General features: G+C 41.2%; 1 protein-coding gene across 1 annotated transcript in view; it reads left to right on the plus strand.

Annotated features, from left to right (window-relative positions):
• Positions 1 to 18,154, plus strand: part of LOC132381967 (ephrin type-B receptor 2) — a 468,380-nt gene extending 450,226 nt beyond the window's left edge. The window contains exons 14-16 of the mRNA XM_059951670.1: positions 3,053 to 3,246; positions 4,593 to 4,748; positions 17,486 to 18,154. Of these exons, the coding sequence (XP_059807653.1) occupies positions 3,053 to 3,246; positions 4,593 to 4,748; positions 17,486 to 17,594 (459 nt within the window). The 3' untranslated portion in view covers positions 17,595 to 18,154. The remainder of the gene's footprint in view (positions 1 to 3,052; positions 3,247 to 4,592; positions 4,749 to 17,485) is intronic.
• Positions 18,155 to 21,388: the final 3,234 nt, after the last annotated feature.

Raw genomic sequence — 21,388 nt, forward strand, 5'->3', positions numbered from 1 at the left:
TGAATCCCTTCGTACTTTTCTAGGTTGAATTCCATCTAACACTTCTCATCCCTGCTCTGCCTCATGTCAGTGTCCCATTGTAACCTACAGCAACCTTCCACAATATCCACAACATTTGTGTCAAGTGCAGACTTACCTTTCCACATCCTCATCCAAATCATTCATAAAAATTACAAAGAGCTGGGGTCCCAGAACAGATCCCTGCAGAGCCCCAGTGTTTTTCCGACTACCACCCGCTGCCTTCTATGGGCAAGTTTCCCTGGATCCCCTTCTTTCTGATCTTCTGAATGAGATCCCATACTTTCCCTGGATCCCATACTTCCTGACCTTCTGAATAAGGAAACCCTGGCAAATGCCTGACTAAATGGACTATATGGACTTCAGCAAGGCCTTTGACAAAGTTCCACATGGAAGGTTAGTTAAGTTAGTTAGTTAGTTCAGTCGTTAGGTATTAATGCTGGAGTAATAAAATGGATTCAACTGTGGCTAGATGGGAGATGCCAGAGAGTAGTGGTGGATAATTGTTTATCGGGATGGAGGCCGGTGACTAGCGGGTGCCTCAGGGATCTGTTTTGGGCCCAATGTTGTTTGTAATATACATAAATGATCTGGATGATGGGGTGGTAAATTGGATTAGTAAGTATGCCGATGATACTAAGGTAGGAGGTGTTGTGGATAATGAAGTGGGTTTTCAAAGCTTGCAGAGAGATTTATGCCGGTTAGAAGAATGGGCTGAACGTTGGCAGATGGAGTTTAATGCTGAGAAGTGTGAGGTTCTACATTTTGGCAGGAATAATCCAAATAGAACATACAGGGTAACTGGTAGGACATTGAGGAATGCAGTGGAATAGAGAGATCTAGGAATAACAGTGCATAGTTCTCTGAAGGTGGAATCTCATGTAGATAGGGTGGTGAAGAAGGCTTTTGGAACGCTGGCCTTTATAAATCAGAGCATTGAGTACAGAAGTTGGGATGTAATGTTAAAATTGTACAAGGCATTGGTAAGGCCAAATTTGGAATATTGTGTACAGTTCTGGTCACCGAATTATAGGAAAGGTATCAATAAATTAGAGAGACTGCAGAGACGATTTAATAGGATGTTACCTGGGTTTCAGCACTTAAGTTACAGAGAAAGGTTGAACAAGTTAGGTCTCTATTCATTGGAGTGTAGGAGGTTGAGGGGGGATTTGATCGAGGTATTTAAAATTTTGAGAGGGATAGATAGAGTTGACGTGAATAGGCTGTTTCCATTGAGAGTAGGGGAGATTCAAAGGAGAGGACATGATTTGAGAGTTAAGGGGCAAAAGTTTAAGGGAAACACGAGGGGGTATTTCTTTACTCAGAGAGTGATAGCTGTGTGGAATGAGCTTCCTGTAGAAGTAGTAGAGGCCAGTTCAGTTGTGTCATTTAAGGTAAAATTGGATAGGTATATGGACAGGAAAGGAGTGGAGGGTTATGGGCTGAGTGCTGGTAGGTAGGACTAGGTGAGATTAAGAGTTCGGCACGGACTAGGAGGGCCGAGATGGCCTGTTTCCGTGCTGTGATTGTTATATGGTTAAAATCCATATACACCACATCCACTGCTCTACCTTTATCAATGTGCTTTGTCACCTGCTCAAAGAATACAATTAGGCTCATGAGGCATGACCTGCCCCTCACAAAGCCACGTTGACTATCCTAATCAGCTATGCTTCTCCAAATACAAAGTTTGTATTTGTAAATCCCAATCCTAAGAATCCTGTCCAGTATTTTGCCCATCACTGAAGTATGATTCATTGGTCTATAATTCCCAGGGTTATCTCTCCCTTTCTAGAACAAAAGAATAACATTTGCCACCCTCCAACCATCTGGTACTACTCCTGTGGTGAGTGGTGAGATGCAGAGGTCATCACCAGTGCCACAGCAATCTTTTCCCTTGCTTCACTTCGTAATCTGTGGTATATCCAGTGGCCCTGGGGACTTATCTATTCCAGCATTTTTCAAAAATGCTAGCATATCCTCTTCCGCATCAACAACATGTCCAAGTATTTCAGTCTGTTTTACGCTGTCCTCACGACCATCAAAATCCGTCTCACTGAAACAAAGTATTTACCTCCCTTCTCCAACTCCAGGCACATGTTTCCTTGACTGTCCCTGATCAGGTTAACCTCAGTCTGACCACAGTCCTTTTCTTCAGATATGTACAGATTACCTTGGGGTTTTCCTTAATTTACTTACCAAGACCTTTTCATGCCCCCTTCTAACTCTCCTAAGTAAATCCTTCAGCTCCTTCCAGGCCACCCTGTAACTCTCTAGAGCCCTGTCTGATCCTTGCTTCCTAAACCTCTTTCTTCTTTCTTCCTCTTGTCTAGAAGTTCCACATCACTAGTCAAACATGGTTCCTGCACCCTATCATCCTTGCCCTCCCTCAAAGGACAAACCTATCCAGAACGCCCAGCAAATGCTCCTGAAGTAACCTCCACATTTCTGTTGTGCATTTCCTTGAGTACATCTATTCCCAATTGATGCTCCCCAGTTCCTGTCTAATTGCACCATACTTCCCATTCCCCCATTATAGTGGCTTTTATTGACAGGGTGATGGTGAGAAGATGCTTCCCTTTGTGGAGGACCCAGAACATGGAGTTGCTGATTCAGGATGGAGATGAGAAGAATTTCTTCTTCCTGTTGCAAATGTTGGCTATTTTTTTCACCCAGAGATCTGTGGGAGCGGGATTATGGAGTGTATTCAAGGACGGAATACACTTTTGAAATATAGATGAGCTAAATTCTGAGGAGCCTGGATGGAAAAGTGAAATGGTAGCCAGGATCAGATCGGCATAATCTTATGGAACAATAGAACAGACCAAAGGGGTTGGCTCCTGCCTGTTCCAGTTCAAGTGGCCAAATCTCTGTGTTCCCAGATTCTCCTGTTTATTATAGCCGAGCTATAATAATGTCTATGGTGAAGATTACTTTAGTGCTTTCCAAACCATCACGACATTGTAATGTTCAGTCAGTCTGAATTCAAAGAGTCATCTTCTGAATCACTTTATTTTATGCTTTATATTAAAAGGTGATCAATGCTATTGAACAAGATTATCGACTCCCTCCACCCATGGACTGTCCAACAGCACTTCATCAATTAATGCTTGACTGCTGGCAAAAGGATCGGAACAACAGGCCAAAGTTTGGACAGATTGTGAATACCTTGGATAAAATGATCAGGAATCCAAACAGCTTAAAGGCTTTGACACCATTATCTTCAGGGTTGGAACATGTTTTCTTATTTTCCCTATTTGTCTATAGTTTGGTTTCTATACTTCCCCATCATTCTGGGTTTCAGGAACCACATGTGCATGATCGTACTTGGAGATTTGCATGTATGTCTGATCGGCCTAACATTCGGATAGATTTTTAATAGCATCATACAATACAGAAACAGGCCCTTTGGCCAGCTGTCCTATGCCAATCAAGATATCATATATAACCATATAACAATTACAGCATGGAAACAGGCCATCTCGGCCCTCCTAGTCTGTGCCAAACTCTTAATCTCACCTAGGCCCACCTACCCGCACTCAGCCCATAACCCTCCACTCCTTTCCTGTCCATATACCTATCCAATTTTACCTTAAATGACAGTACTGAACCTGCCTCTACCACTTCTACTCAGATATCAATCTGAGCCAGTTCTGTTTTCCTGTGCTTGGTCCATATCCCGCTAAACCCTTTGAAAATATAAATGAAAATGTCAGAAACAAACAGCAAAAAGCTTCTGAATGTACAAATAGAGAACACGGTCCTCAATGATACTCCTCAGCCCTTCATACCTACCCTGTCACTCAGTATGGTTAGTCAATGCTCATGCCATGCACCCTTAATATATAATATATACATTTTAAGGATCTTTTGAGTATCTCAGTGACTGAGCCTCCATAGTTTATTTCAGTACAAAACTTCACGGGTTCACTCTGCCTAGGATGAAAATATTATTTAATCATCTTGGTCTTGATTGGTTGAATCTCTCCCTAAGAGATTGTGATGCCTGGATCTGGACAGGCTGGCCAAGGTGAACATCATCCTTACATCCACCTTGTCAAGCCCTTTGTCATTTTCAATGAGACCATCTTTGGTGTTTCCCAGCTGCATAGCTGCAGTCTGCATAATCTCTCAAGACAGTCCAACAATCTGAATTCACCATTAGGTGAATTCCCTTTATTGCAGGTTCTGTACATCCTTCCTTTAGTAGAGACATCAAGCGTGGTCTCAGCAGCATGCTGCATAATTGCAATAAGAAGGCCCGTCTCTTCCTCAAATCCTCTTGGAGTATAGGCCACCAGACTATTGGTCATCCAAACTGCTTGTTGAACCTTATGTTATTTTTCAGTGACTGATGTACAAGGACACCCAGATCTCTCAGAACACCAACATCTGTCTGTCTCTCACCATTTAAAAGGACTTCATAGTTTTGCATGTTTTCTACCCTGTGAATTTAACCTGAGTATCTTGTTTGAAGGAGTGAGTAATTCTGAACATGTGAATCCTTAGTCTCATTCTGATTTCCTGTGCTATATTTGTGGGCAGTCGCTCAATTTTCTGAATTCTTTTTACAGGGTAACATTACCATTGCTGGACCGTACAGTCCCTGATTTTTCCAGCTTCTCTACAGTAGGTGACTGGTTGGAAGCCATTAAGATGGGACAATATAAAGATAACTTTTTGAATGAAGGCTTCACAACATTCGAATTTGTCTCTCAAATGACTGCGGAGTAAGTTTACAATTTTGTCTTACTTGATTTGTAGAGACTTGCCTGGAGTTGTTGCACAGATACAAACACCATCTGGGTAAAAAAACTTCCTCAAACCCTCTTGTATCCTCTTACTCCTCACCTTAAATATATGCCCTCTGGTCTTGGACATCTGTGCCATGGGGCAAGTACTACATGTAAGCTTATCAGAGACATGAAGACAGAAGAAACAACAGAACCCGAGCTCTGGATTCAAACAATTGTTGCAGGGACTTAATGGGTTGAGCAGCATTCATGGGGGGAGCAAATTGTTGAAGTTTCGGGTTGAAATTCTACAAAGGGATAGAATGGAGAGGGAAGGTCACTAGTGTAAAGGGGAGAGTAGTGATGTTTCACAGAATTGGTGGACCAAGTGTTCCTTTAGTTTGCACTGGACTGTCCATCAGGATTTGCTGTACCTCAACCAGCTATCTCTTCAGCTTCACCTGCTCCTAAGGAAACAAATCTAGCCTATCCAATGCCTCCTCTGAACAGAAATATCCCTTTCCAGGCACCAGCCTGGTCAACCTTGGTGAAGGATGACTGGCAGATGAAGCCAAGTGGTGGAGGGTTGAGTTGGGGAACAAAGACAGATGGATGATGTGGAAGCTAGCAAATAAAGAAAAATCATCACAAATAGAGCCAGGTAGGGGGGTGGTAATGAAGGTGGAGACATCTGCCAGAGGGCCAAGGGGGTGGGGGGAAACACAATTCCTTTTGGTGCTGAAATCTGATAAGTAAGGAAGGTAAACCATTAGGGAAGAGGTGAAATGTGTGGGTAGAAGGTGGCTAGAACCAAGAAGGGAACAAAAATGAGTGCTGGAAGGAGGCAAAAATGGGAGGACCAGATATTGGTTAAGGAGTGGGACCACAGCTGGGGGAAAACACAGAGGGTAATGGTTACCTGAAAGTGTAAAATTTAATGTTCATATCATTGAATTGTAGGCTACCCAGGCGGAATATGAAGTGTTGTTCCTTTAGTTTGCATTGGACTGTCCATCAGGATTTGCTGTACCTCAACCAGCTATCTCTTCAGCTTCACCTGCTCCTAAGGAAACAAATCTAGCCTATCCTCTGAACAGAAATATCCCTTTCCAGGCAACAGCCTGGTGAATTTCTTGTGCATCCTCTGCAGCTCAATCACATCCTCAATCACGTGCTCTTCATTTTCTGTTCTCATCCACATTGATTTAGCTGTCCAGCCATCAGCTCAGCCACTCCGTGATCTCCTCCATAAATGAACACAATGAACTCTTCTGCAGTAATAAGTAGTTTTGGTTGAAAATTATTGAAGGATCTATTTGTAAGTACAGTAAATTTTGGTTAATTAGGATACATCAGGAGCAGCACATTTTGGTCCAATTAAGCAGTTGCTCAATTAGCCAAAATTTCATGAAAATACAGTGGATTCTGGTTAATTGTGCACATCGGGACCAGTATATGTTGGCCCAATTGAGCAGCTGCACCAATTAGCTGATGTTTCATGGAAATAGTTAAAAACATATAAAACAGACAAACTACTGTTTAACTGAGATAAACCAACAATCGAAAAAAGATCTATACAGATACCTGGTCAGATGACAGATTAACTTCAATACTTTCAATGATTGCATCCTCCAAACCTTCACTTTCAATGTAACGTTCAAGATGATAGTCGATTCTTTCAAATTCTTCGTAGTACCTATCTTATTGAAGTAGTGAAATCATTTCTTTTTTGCTCACAGCCATTTCTGGCATCTCCAAGCTTGAATGCTTTGAAACCACAGTGAGCAAAACAGCTCTGAATTATCTTACTCTTTACTTCTCATCAGCTATCAGAGACGAAAATCACTGCTTGTTGAACGCAAACAGACGTTACTGATGCTATTTAAAAGCTGTTTGCTCTTAAGCATGGTGTAATGTTTAACGGACACACAAGTGCACACAACTGAGGCTAGTTAGAAAATGGTTGGCAACAGTCTCCTGTCCCAATTAAGTGATATAGTGTCCCAAATGAACAAAGAGAATCCCAATAATTTTCCTGATTAGTTTTTTTTCTTTAAGAGTTGTCCCAAGTAATCTGCTGCCCCGATTAACTGCTGGCCCAATTAACCAGAATCCACAGTAATTTGATAACAATGTTGTATGTGCTAAAGGGTTGTTTGTGATAATATAATGTTTCTGATAATAACCTTTGAGGATTTAGTCCACTACTTTAAACCCTGAAAGTGTCACTACACTTCTTCAGCTTGACATCAGTTATTCACAGAGATGACTAACAGAAGGATGGGACAAGCTCAGGTCAGCATTGAGATATTAAGCAGAAAGGCTTGTCTCTGTGCTATACGAGCCTATGATATTGCTACCATCCTCACAAGAAATCACTGATTGTTACATGAGGGGAATCAAGCCCAACACTTTGGCAATGTGTTTATCTTCGTGACCTTGTAAACTCTGAATGGAAAGGTATCATGTGATTTTTTTTTCATGTGACTCTAGTTTTGACAACTACTTGCTCCAAAAGTCGCTAATTTACAAAAAGACATCTTAAAAGTTTTCTTCATAGCATCTGTTTCTTTGGGAAACATATCTTCACTTTTCATGTTCCTTATCTAAAAGCAGTGCAGCTTGAAACCATGCAGCTACATCATCTGAGCACCTTCCCCACACACAACAATCAGTGACTGCTAGTGAGCATGGTGCCAATGTCACAGATTCATACACCACAGAGACAGGCCCTTGAGCCTAATTTGTACAGGGTGCATCTTGAGCTGTCCATTTGCCTGTTTCACCCATGTCTCTCTAAACCTTTCCACGCCATCCATCCATCTAAGTCTTTCTTAGATATTGTAATTGTAACATCTGTGTGGCAGCGGTCTTATCGCAAGTCACTGCACTCTTTGAGAAAATCAAATTACATAGTATTATACTCGAATCTTCTGATGGCTAGAAGGCCATCAGAAGATTTGAGGTATTGAAAGAAGGCAGAAAATAGAAACCAGACACTTCTGGAGTTAAGTTTTGTTTATAAGAAAAAAACAATATAGAACCATCAACACACACAAAATGCTGGTAGAACACAGCAGGCTAGACAGCATCTATAGGGAGAAGCGATGTCAACGTTTCAAGGGCCTTTTGGCCCTTCTTGGCTGTGCTGAACCATTTTTCTTACTAGTCCCACTGACCTGCACCTGGACCATATCCCTCCATACACCCCTCATCCATGTACCTGTCCAAATTTTTCTTAAATGTTAAAAGTGAGCCTGTATTTACTACTTCATATGGCAGCACATTTCACACTCCATGTGAAGAAGACCCCATTGTTCCCTTTAAACTTTTCCTCCCTTAACCCTTAACCCATGTTCTCTGGTTTTTTTACTCCCCTAGCCTCAGTGGAAAAAGCCTGCTTGCATTCACTCTATCTATACCCATCATAATTTTATACACCTCTATCAAATCACCCCTCATTCTTTTACGCTCCAGGGAATAAAGTCCTAACCTATTCAACCTTTCTCTGTAACTCAGTTTCTCTAGTCCTGGAAACATCCTTGCAAACCTTCTCTGCACTCTTTCAACCTTATTAATATTCTTCCTGTAATTCGGTGACCAAAACTACACACAGTACTCCAAATGCAGCCTCATCAATGCCTTATACAACCTCACAGTAACATTCCAACTCTTATGCTCAATACTTTGATTTATAAAGGCCAATGTACCAAAAGCTCTCTTTACTACCCTATCTGCCTGTGATGCTACTTTTAGCAAATTTTGTATCTGTATTCCTAGATCCCTCTGTTCTACTGCACTCCTCAGTGCCCTACCATTTACCTTATATGTTCTGCCTTGGCTTTTCCTTCCAAAGTGCAATAACTCACACTTGTCTGTATTAAACTCCATCTGCCATTTTTCAGCCCATTTTTCCAGCTGGTCCAGATCCCTCTGCAAGCTTTGAAAACCTTCCTCACTGTCCACTACATATAGAACATAGAATAGTACAGCACATTACAGGCCTTTCGGCCCACTATGTTGTGCCGACCCTCAAACCCTGCCTCCCATATAATCCTCCACCTTAAATTCCTCTATATACCTGTCTAGTGGTCTCTTAAACTTCACTAGTGCATCTGCCCCCACCACTGAATCAAGCGGTGCATTCCACGCACCAACCAATCTCTGAGTGAAAAACCTTCTTCTGATATCCACCTTGAACTTCCCTCCCCTTACCTTAAAGCCATGTCCTCTTGTTCTGAGCAGTGGTGCCCTGGGGAAGAGGCGCTGGCTGTCCACTCTGTCTGTTCCTCTTAATATCTTGTATACCTCTATCATGTCTCCTCTCATCCTCCTTCTCTCCAAAGAATAAAGTCCTAGCTCCCTTAATCTCTGATCATAATCCATACTCTCTAAACCAGGCAACATCCTGGTAAATCTCCTCTGTACCCTTTCCAATGCTTCCACATCCTTCCTATAGTGAGGCGACCAGAACTGGACACAGTATTCCAAATGTGTCCTAACTAGAGTTTTATAGAGCTGCATCATTACATCGTGTCTCTTAAATTCTATCCCTCGACTTATGAAAGCTAAAACCCCATAAGCTTTATTAACTACCCTATCTACCTGTGAGGCAACTTTCAGGGATCTGTGGACATGTACCCCCAGATCCCTCTGCTCCTCCACACTCCCAAGTATCCTGCCATTTACTTTGTACCCTGCGTTGGAGTTTGTCCTTCCAAAGTGTACCACTCACACTTCTCTGAGTTGAACTCCATCTGCCACTTCTCAGCCCACTTCTGCATCCTATCAATGTCTCTCTGCAATCTTTGACAATCCTCTACACTATCCACAACACCACCAACCTTTGCATTGTCTGCAAACTTCCCAACCCACCCTTCTACCCCCACATCCAGGTCGTTAATGAAAATCACAAAAAGTAGAGGTCCCAGAACAGATCCTTGTGGGACACCACTAGTCACAAAACTCCAATCTGAATGTACTCCCTCCACCACGACCCCCTGCCTTCTGCAGGCAAGCCAACTCTGAATCCACCTGGCCAAACTTCCCTGGATCCCATGCTTTTTGACTTTCTGAATAAGCCTACCATGTGGAACCTTGTCAAATGCCTTACTAAAATCCATGTAGATCACATCCACTGCACTGCCCTTCACAAAGCCATGCTGACTGTCCCTGATCAGACCATGATTCTGTAAATGCCCATAGATCCTATCTCTAAGAATCTTTTCCAACAGCTTTCCCACCACAGACTGGCCTATAATTACCTGGACTATCCCTACCTCCTTTTTCGTACAAGGGGACAACATTCACCTCACTCCAAACCTCCGGTCCCATTCCCATTGACAATGAGGCCATAAAGATCCTAGACAGAGGCTCAGCAATCTGTTCCTCACCTTGTTGAGCAGCCTGGGAAATATTCCGTCAGGCCCCAGGGACTTAACTGTCCTAATGTATTTTAACAACTCCAACACCTCCTCTCCCTTAATATCAACATGCTCGAGAACATCAACCTCACTCATATTGTCCTCACCATCATCAAGTTCCCTCTCAGTGTTGAATACCGAAGAGAAGTATTCATTGAGGACCTCGCTCACTTCCACAGCCTCCAGGCACATCTTCCCACTTTTATCTCTAATCGGTCCTACCTTTACTCTTGTTTTCCTTTTGTTCGTCACATAATTGAAGAATGCCTTGGGGTTTTCCTTTCGCCCAGGCCTTCTCATGCCCCCTTCTTGCTCTTCTCAGCCCCTTCTTAAGCTCCTTTCTTGCTACCCTATATTCCTCAATAGACCCATCTGATCCTTGCTTCCTAAACCTCATGTATGCTGCCTTCTTCCACCTGACTAAATTTTCCCTAATGTCCTGCAAGAGATCTTTAAACATCGACCACATGTCCATAGTACATTTCCCTGCAAAAACATCATCCCAATTCACACCCACAAGTTCTAGCCTTATAGCCTCATAATTTGCCCTTCCCGAATTAAAAATTTTCCTGTCCTCTCTGATTCTATCCTTTTCCATGATAATGCTAAAGGCCAGGGATCGGTGATCACTGTCCACCAGATGCACCACCCACTGACAGATCTGTGACCTGACCCAGTTTGTTACTTGATACTAGATCTAGTATGGCATTCCCCCTAGTCGACCTGTCAACATACTGTGACAGGAATCCATCCTGTACACTCTTAACAAACTCTGCCCCATCTAAACCCTTGGTACTAATCAAGTGCCAATCAATATTAGGGAAGTTAAAGTCACCCATGATAACAATCTTGTTATTTTTGCACCTTTCCAAAATCTGCCTCTCAGTCTGCTCCTCTCTACACCTCCAATCTTTGTAGCATCAGCAAATTTGCTGATCCAATTTACCACATTATCATTCAGATCATTGATATAGATGGCAAATAACAATGGACCCAGCACTGATCCCTGTAGCACACCACTAGTCACCGGCCTCCACTCAGAGAAGAGAAGCAATCCTCCACTACCACTCTCAGACTTCTCCCACTGAGCCAATGTCTAATCCAATTTACTACCTCACCATGTATACCTAAGTGACTGAATCTTCCTAACTAACCTCCCATGCGGGACCTTGTCAAAGGCCTTACTGAAGTCCATATAGACAACATCCACTGCCTTTCCTTCATCCTCTTTCCTTGTAACCTCCTCAAAAAACTCTTAATAGATTTGTTAAACCTGACCTACCATGCTCAAAGCCGTGTTGACTCCCTAATAAGTCCTTGTCTATTTAAATACTTGTAGATCCTATCTCTTAGGACTCCTTCCAATAATTTACCTACTACCGACGTCAAACTTACCAGCCTATAACAACGGAACAACATGAGCTATCCTACAATCCGCCGGCACCTCACCCGTAGACACCGACATTTTAAATATATCTGCCAGGGTCCCTGCAATTTCAAAACCAGTCTCCTTCGAGGTCTGTGGGAATACCTTGTCAAGTCCTGGGGATTTATCTACTCTGATTTTCCTCAAGATAGTAAGCATCTCCTCCTCTTCAATCTGTATAGGTTCTATGACCTCACTACTTGTTTGCCTTATTTCCATTAACCCCATGCCAGTTTCCTTAGTAAATACAGATGCAAAAAACCCATTTAAGATCTCCTTCATCTCTTTTGGTTCCATACATAGCTGACCACTCTGATCTTCAAGAGGACCAATTTTATCCCTTACTATCCCTACTATCCTTACTACCTTACAATCTTTTTGCTCTTAGTATACCTGTAGAAGCTCTTTGGATTATCCTTCACCTTGATTACCAAAGCTACCGCATGTCTTCTCACCCTGACTGCCAAAGCTACCTCATATACAAAATATTTACATGAGCAAGAACAATTCAAAATTACAAAATTCTGTTTTTGTTCCAAATCTTAGATATCAACAAAAGCCATATTCCTGTTCAGTTAAAATCAGTGATATTCATGAGAATAACATTTGATACACCAAATTCTCTAATTAGATTTAGTGTCATTCCCTATTTAAAAAATTACAGACTAAACTTCCCTTTTTACTTATCCGTAGTTAGTTAGAAAACCAGATTTAATTCCTATTCTTAAGTATTATAGTTAACTTCAGCTTCTGTTCTGGGCAGTATATCCACAAGTTTAAATTCAAAAATTGTATGTGTATAGTTTAACTCCTTTTATTCTCCAACATCACAACTCATAAACAAAGTAAATCTCATTCAGTAACTTATTAGTCTTTGCAAAAATAATCAGTTCTTGTAGAAAATCAAATTCAGTTTCTTCGAATGAAGATAAACTTATACATCCAACCCTATTAAATCCTCTGCATCATTACACATTTCATTCCCGCGCTGGTTTGTCAAATCTTGGGTAGCTCGCTATCTTTGTGATTATTATAAATGACCTGGATGAAGAAGTGGAGGGATGGGTTAGTAAGTTTGCTGATGACACAAAGGTTGGCAGTGTTGTGGATAGTGTGGAGGGCTGTCAGAGGTTACAGCGGGACATTGATAGGATGGAAAACTGGGCTGAGATGTGGCAGACGGAGTTCAACCCAGATAAATGTGAAGTGTTTCATTTTGGTAGGTCAAATATGAGGGGAGAATATAGTATTAATGGTAAGACCCTTGGCAGTGTGAAGGATCAGAGGGATCTTGGGGTCTGAGTCCATAGGACACTCAAAACAGTTGCGCAGGTTGACTCTGTGGTTGAGGCATAGAGTGTATTGGCCTTCATCAATCGTGGAATTGAATTTAGGTGCCGAGAGGTAATGTTGCAGCTATATAGGACCCTGGTCAGACCCCACTTGGAGTACTGTGCTCAGTTCTGGTCACCTCACTACAGAAAGGATGTGGAAGCCATAGAAAGGGTGGAGAGGAGATTTAAAAGGATGTTGCCTGGATTGGGGAGCATGCCTTATGAGTATAGGTTGAGTGAACTCTGCCTTTTCTCCTTGGAGCAACAGAGCATGAGAGGTGACCTGATAGAGGTGTATAAGATGATGAGAGGCATTGATCATGTGGATAGTCAGAGGCTTTTTCCCAAGTCTGAAATGGTTGCCACAAGAGGATACAGGTTTAAGGTGGTGGGGAGTAGGTACAGAGGAGATGTCAGGGGTAAGCTTTTTACTCAGTGAGTGGTGAGTGCGTGGAATGGGCTGCCGGCAACGGTGGTGGAGGCAGATACGATAGGGTCTTTTAAGAGACTTTTAGATAGGTACATGGAGCTAAATAAAATAGAGGGCTATAGATAAGCCTAGTAATTTCTAAGGTAGGGACATGTTCGGCACAACCTTGTGGGCCGACGGGCCTGTATTGTGTTGTAGGTTTTCTGTTTCTATGTTTCTTACTTGGTTCATTGGAATGAAATAGTTTATCATCCACAGCAAGTCAATCCACAAACTTGTACAAAAAACTTGACCAAATCCCATGACATGAATTCACAGAACTAATACCCGACTACACAGTTGGGATCTTGGACACTCGTTTCTGCTGATATTATCTTGTTATAGCTGCTTCATGTTATAGCAGTAGCTTCAATAAATCTTTTATCACTATTGTCTCTCCTCCAGGGGTTTCACCCTAAAGTTTTCACATTAGTAGGGTAAAGGTACTCACTATTAATTCCACTCTTAACAGTTCATGTCTTCAATTTCTAATCATTGCTGTGTTTCTCTCTTAATCTGCACTTGTCAGCCACGCCTTGTTCTCACATAGCATATTTTTTTCAAATTCTCTTTTTTTTAATCGGTAAACCTTGTTTTCATCTATCTTTGGGTTTAATTAACCTGGATTACATAATTGTATGCCACCTCCAACAATTCTTCTGGCAACACATTCCATGTACCATTATCCCCTGTATGATAAACTTGCCCCTCAGGACCCCTTTAAATCTTTTCCTTCTCACCTTAAATCTATCCCTCTATCAAGGTGAAAGGCCTTGATAGAGTAGAGGTGGAGAGGATGGTGGGAGACCAGAGGACACAGACTCAGAATAGAGGGGCGTCCTTTTGGAATGGAGATGATGAGGAATTTCTTCAGCTAGAGAATGGTGAATATGTGGAATTCTTTGCCACAGGCAGTTGTGGAGGCCAAGTCTTTATGTTTATTTAAAGCAGGGGTTGGTTGGTCTTGATTGGTCAGGGCATTGGAGTGACCAAGAATATTCTTCGAGTCGGTAGACATGACCTTGTCCAAGGACACCTCTGTGGATCTGAATGAATACATTTACAGTACACCATGGTTGTCACAGACTTTATTAAAACAGTTGTAGACAGGTGTGTCCACAAAATCATTCAGAAGCCCTGGATGAACCATGTGATTTGCAATCTGCTGAGGGCAAGATCAGAGGCATTCAAGTCTAGTGAGGGTTACAAGAGATCCAGGTACGATCCCTGGAAAGCCATCTAAAACGCCAAGTGGCGATGCCAGACTAGACTTCAATCAGTGAAGGATGCTCGACAGTTGTGGCAGGGGTTAAGTCCTATCACCTGTTATAAAATTAAAACAAGCAACATAGTCAAAAACAGGGTTTTGCTTCCAGATGAGCTTAAAGTTGTTTATGCTCTCTTTGACTATCAAAGCATGGAAGATCCATCTTAAACCCCCACAGCCCCCAATGCTGCTGTGATTTCAGTCTCTGAGGCCAACATGCAGCAGTCTTCAGGAGGGTGAATGCACTAAAAGCATATGGCCCAGACTGTGTACCTGGCCAAGTGCTAAAGATCTGTGCTGATCAACTGGCTGGAGTGTTCACTGAGATCTTTAATCCCTTGCTTCATCAGTCTGAGGTACCTACCTGCTTCAAGCAGACTTCAATTATACCAGTGCCCAAGAAGAACAATGTAACCTGCATCAATGATTATCATTCAGTAGAAATTTCATCCACAGTGATGAGTGTTTTGAGAGGTTAGTGCTGAAACATTTCAACTTCAGCCTGAGAAGTGACTTGGACAGCATAGATGCATACATCAGGATGCTCTTTATCAAGTACAGCTCACTATTCAATAATATCATCCCCTCAAAACTATCAAGTACTTGGCCTCAATACCTCCTTGTGCAATTGGATCCTTGATTTCCTCACTTGCAGACTCTAGTCAGTTTGGATTAGCAAAAACCACAAGGCTGTGTGCTCAGTCCCCTGCTCTACTCACTTTACACTTATGACCATATGGCTAAGCAGATCTCTGGTGCCATATTCAGGTTTGCTGATGACACCACTGTCATAAACTGAATCAAAACTGGTGACGAATCAGCATGTAGGAGGTTGAAAATGTTGAAAATTTGGCTGAGTGGTACTCAGTCAGCAAGACTGAGAAGCTGATTATTGACTTCAGTAAGAGGAAATTAGAAGTCCATGAGCTAGTCTTCATTATGGAATCAGAGGTGAAGAGGATCAGCAACTTTAAATTTCTCGATGTAATCATTTCAGAGAACCTATCCCAGCATGTAAGTGCAATTACAATGAAAGCATGGCATTGTCTTCATTTGGGAGTTTGCAAAGATTCGGCATGACATCAAAAACTCTGAAAAACTGCTATAGATGTGTAGTGGAGAGTATATTGACTGGCTGCATCACAGCCTGGCATGGAAACACCAATGCCCTTGAACAGAAAATCCTACAAAAAGTAGTGGATATGGCCCAGTCTATCACAGTTAAATCCTTCTTCACCATTCAGCACATCTACACAAAATGTGGTTGCAGGAAAGCAACGTTCATCATTAGGGGAACCCCACCATCCAGGTCATGCTCTCTTCACGCTGCTGTCATTGGGGAGAAGGTACAGGAGCCTCAGGACTCTCAGCAACAGGTTCAGGAACAGTTATTACCCATCAACCATCGGGCTCTTGAACCAAAGGTTTTCACTCAACTTCACTTGCCCCATCATTGAAATGTTCCCACAATCTATGAGCTCACTTTCAAGGAATCTTCATCTCAGGATCTCGATATTTATTGCTTATGTATTTATTAGTTTTTTTATTTGCGCAGTTTGTTATTTTTTGCACACTGGCTGAATTGGTTCTGTTCTGTGATTATTCTATTATGGATTTATAGCTGAGGCTATGAAGACTGCCCCGACTGCTGTGCTCTGAGCCCACTAACATGATGAACTGATAAGCGAGGCTTTATGATTTTGGGCTGCTCTGGGGACTCAATTTTGGTTCGGGATGTTATTGGTTGGTTCAATTGTTTGCATGATTTATATTTTTTTTCTTTCTCTTGTGCATTGAGTGTTGGTCTTTTTATCTTTTGTACTTTGATAACAAATTTAATTTGAACTTGAATGTCTGCTGCCTCACATTCATTAATTTTTGTCATAAGATCCTCAAAAAACTTTTATTTTTACTTACAGTCCCTGCCTTTCCAGTAATCATAAATGCTATTGCAGAGGACTTTTTATCAATAATTTCCCTTTTAATGGCATAACACCCACTGTTTTTTTGTTTCTTGGCATATCCCTGTTGCCTTCTTTGAATATTGGAATAAGATCAGCCACCCTCCAGTCTCCTCATACCTCACCTGTGGCTAAAGATTATGCAAGCTTCACTCTCAGAGCCCCAGCAATCTCCTTCCTTGCTTCCCATGACTCCCTGGGAATGGTTTTGTTAGGCACTGGGATTTGTCCACTTTAGCATACATTGGTTTCTTTAATATTTCCCTTTCCTAATGCACACATGTTCCAATCTATCAGCAAGCATTCTCCCTAACTTTCCATCTTCTGCATCCTTCTCCCTGGGTAAAACGATGTGAAGTATTCATGAAAGACACCATACGTATCTCCTGGCTTCACACAAATGCTTTTTTTTTGTTTTTGAGGGACTTAGCTACTCTTCTGATTCTACAATTTTATGAAATGTTTTGGAATTCTGTTGGTCGAAGCCATTTCATATACCCTTTTCAGCCAGCTTACTCTCCTATATATTTTATAAATCCCAAAGGAGTCACTGTATAAATATTACCTCTACCTGTGCAGATCATTCTAAGCAGTGAAAAGAAATATGGCAATAGTGCCATGAATTGTTTGAAATAGTATGAATTGAATTTTATGATTGTCTCAAATCTACCTTAAATTCTAAAAATGATAAAGAATCAGTTATTTCCATTAAAATATAATTTTTGTAATAACTCACTATTGTAGGAAAATATTTTCTAATAAGCAGTTTACAGTGAATAACAACAATTCAGTGAATACAAGCTATGGAAAACAATATTTCTCATCCTTAACAACATCTTTTTCTTTGTCACTAGGGATATGCTTCGAGTTGGTGTTAATCTGGCAGGACATCAGAAGAAAATTTTGAACAGTATTCAGATGATGCAAACACAAATGAATCAAATTCAGTCAATGGAAGTCTGACAGTGGGTATGGTTTGTACAAAGACTTTGAATATTGCAGTTCGGAGTAATCTTAAGTCTGGAGGCCTTTTGAGACTGACCTATTGCAACCCAAACCTTCACAGTCTAAAGTCCTTCCAAGAACTTCATTGAAGGCTGGAAAAGCTCTGTGAAATGATATTAACATTTACATTTAATCCACAAAACCCCTTTAAAAGGGTTCAAGCAACTATAATGTAAAACTAACATCATCTCCAAGGGACCATGCAATTAACCCAGAATCTGTAATTGCCACGAACTCTTTGATAATTCAGAAATGGCTAAGGTGCCAATGTGCTTATATTATTTTTCCTGAAGAAAACATAAAAGAGCAAAATAAGGTGTACAATGAACTCAACGTATGATAAGGAAGTATGCAGCTCAGCAACTTGTCACAGCAACTTGTGGGCAAGAATAAAACTTAAGGAATTAGAGGAACAACAAATTTTGAGGCTGGATCCTTTAATGTAAATGCAAGAAAAAAAATGAAGAACAGACAAAACTGCAGTAGTTACATTGGCAACTGTTGTACCTTTGGTCAGATGGGACCCATGGCGAGAAGCTCTTCCTTTGATTCTTTAAGTAGAACATTTAAAGTTGGCAGCTGTCCCTACATTCAACACATCAATGTTGTAGTACACTTTTGTCCAATGATTCTTATTCTTAGTACATCTATCCTACAGAGGAGGCAGTACTTGCTAAATTTAGGAAAATGTACCATATTGATTTTGTTTCAGGTCTCACAAAGAGAATTTTTTGAGATTTTCCAAAATCTTTATAATGTACAACAAATATTTATTGATAGGGAGAATAAAAGCACAGCTCTGCCACAGAAGTAACTCTACAGATAAAGGTCAACACTCATATTTTTAACTTGATAGATAGTTGGCATGGTTGAAAACTCCACTGCAGTTTGTATAGTACCAGGTGGATTAGAACACAACCCCAAGTGTAATTAAATTCAATGACTGTCAGTTTGTTACTAATCCATTGACTGAAAAACTTTACTGATACCTCATTATAGCAATGTTCCAAAATTGTTGCTTGGTAAATGCAAATCTTATTGTAGAATATGCCAACAATGTACACCACGTGTCATTTTATGGAAAAAAAACACTGCATAGAAAGGAAACAGGAGTCTGTATTGTAAAAGTTTAAGAATACTTCAGATTTCTCTTTAACATGTACAAAGTTCTGACAGACTGGATACAGGAACAATTCCCTCCCTGGGGAGAACTGGAAAAAGAAATCCCTGTCTCAGAATACAGGGATGATGCTTAGTACTGAGACATGGACATTTTTCTTCACTCGAAGTGTAGTGAACCTGTGGAATTCTCCACTACAGAGAGCAGTGGAAGCCAAGGCACTAAGTATTTTTCTGGAGAAGGTAAGTAGATTACATAAAACACACTCACGTGCAGAGAGAATGCAGAAGTGTGATATTGAGACTGAGAATCAGCCATGATCATAATGAAGAATGGAATGGCTCAAAGGGCTGAATGGTCTCCTACAGTTGTTCAAGTTTCTGTAGCTGCCTGCCATGTTGGATGGAGTCTGATTTATTGTGTATTATGCCCAGAGCTGGACACAACCAGAATCCATATGTGAAAGATCACAAAGAAACGAGAGAAAGGACTGAAGTGATTAAAGAATGCTAAGTGACTGAGGTGCACATTTAGGACACCTTTGGACCAAGGTTATAGATTGGAGCAAGATGCTTTTTACTTTGTCAGAAACATGAATTGGAAAGAATGCACTAAATTACTCATGTTAGCCAGTGCATTTGATATGTCTTATCAGATCCTAGTAATTCACCAGATGGGTACATCATGCAGACTTCAGTAACATCCAAAGACTTCTTGTAACCTGTGTGTTTGCAAAGTTTATACAGTACAAAGATCTCTCCCAAACTACAGAGCTTTGTGCATGAAATAACAAAATGAAAGATATGCAAAATATATGGACATAGAAATGGAGTGTTGAGTGGATTTTATTGGTTGGCAGAGACTGTCAAACAGTAACATAAATTGGGACCTAGAGAACATGTCAGAGAGAGAGTGAGAGACAGAGAGGCAGAGGTAGCAAATATTAGAATAAGTCACTTTTAGACCATTTCCTTTGGTGGCTTATTTCATATATAAATAAACATTTAAAAGACACTTAAATAGGTACATGGATCGGAAAGGCTCAAATGTTCTGCCACGGACTGTAGAGGAGGCCAAGTCTGTGGCTGTTTAAGGCAGAAGTTGATACTTCCCTGATTGGTCAGGGCATCAAAGGATATGGTGAGAGGGCAGGTGAATGGGGTTGAGTGGGATCTGGGATCAGCCATGATGGAATGGTGGAGCAGACTCGTTGGGCAAAATGTCCTAATTCTGCTCCTATATCTTGTGGGCTTAAGAACAAAATGGGCTCAGTTTGGATGAGAATTGCTGTCAGCGTAGACCAATTGGGCTAAGGGCCTGTTTCTGTGCTGTATGACTCTAAGGCAGGGGTTCCCAACCTGGGGTGCCCGCACCCCCAGAGGGTGCGAGATGGAATTTCAGGGGGTGTGACAAGGAGTGGCTTGTGTCCTTGAGTGACGAGTCATGAGTCATCACTCAGCCAGCTGCCAGTGTGCCTTGAGAAGTGGTAGTAACATTTGTCCCAAGCACACTCCAGTCTCCCGCTGCCCGAGTCAGCATTGAGGATTCTCATCAGTGTTACCTGGGAAGTTACACCTCAGAGTTGAGGAGTCTCATCAATGTTAGCTAGAAGGTTACATCTCAAAGTTAAAAATCATCTCATAATGCCAAAATCATTATACATCCCGAATCAACCATCGAGTAATGAATTTGCGTTAAAACCAAACCCGCAGGCACTAGGTAAATTATTCAATTATATAGTTTTAAAAAGCTGTATTTTGATAAAAAGCAGCTGAAGTCATTCATTTGTATTTGTCTCAATGCATTAAAGAAGTTTTTGAATTTCAAAGGTTTTTTTTCTCTTAAAAGGTTTTTTTCTTGAATCGTTGATAATTTTGAATTGTGTTAGTTGAGGAGCTATCATGGTCAGCATTGAGGACTTTGAATCGTGTGATGAGAGTTCGTATCTTCAGTAATCATCGGAAATAGGTGTGTAAATTCAGTAGAGAGTAGCCGAATAAGTTGCATCACGTCCCCATAGCATTTCCACCTGACGATTTATCTTGGCGTAACTGCAGATAATATCGTAATATAATATTCGAAAGCGTATTTCTCGCGATACTTTGCTATAGGCATTCTGGTTGAGTAAAGCGGTCATCTCTGATGTAGTCAGATAGTTTTTCTCATATTAGCTCATATTTTTCTCTTTACCCTTAACCCTTCATCATGTCAAAAAGAAGGAAATGGAATGATGACTATGTGTGCTTTGGTTTCACTTGCACAACAGGAAATGATGGCTTGCAAAAACTCCAGTGCATTCTTTGTAGCGCTGTGTTTTCCAACTCAAATCTGAAGCCACCCAAGCTTCAAGAGCACTTCAGGAACAAGCATGGCGGAGCTGATGTTGGGTCATTGAAAATCAAAAGCACTCGTTTTGATTCACAAGGAACTCCTCCAAAATTAGGTTTTGTTTCTGTTGAAAAACCACTACTTTTTGCTTCATACCAAGTGGCGTATAAAGTGTCCAAATCCAAGAAGCCCCATACAATTACAGAAGATCTCATCAAGCCATGTGCACCAGAAATGGCAACAATTATGCTGGGCAAAGAAGCAAGAAAAAAATTTGAACAGGTGCCCCTATCAAATAATGTCA

The sequence above is a fragment of the Hypanus sabinus genome, chromosome 27 (assembly GCF_030144855.1).
Source record: "Hypanus sabinus isolate sHypSab1 chromosome 27, sHypSab1.hap1, whole genome shotgun sequence".
Classification (NCBI taxonomy): domain Eukaryota; kingdom Metazoa; phylum Chordata; class Chondrichthyes; order Myliobatiformes; family Dasyatidae; genus Hypanus; species Hypanus sabinus.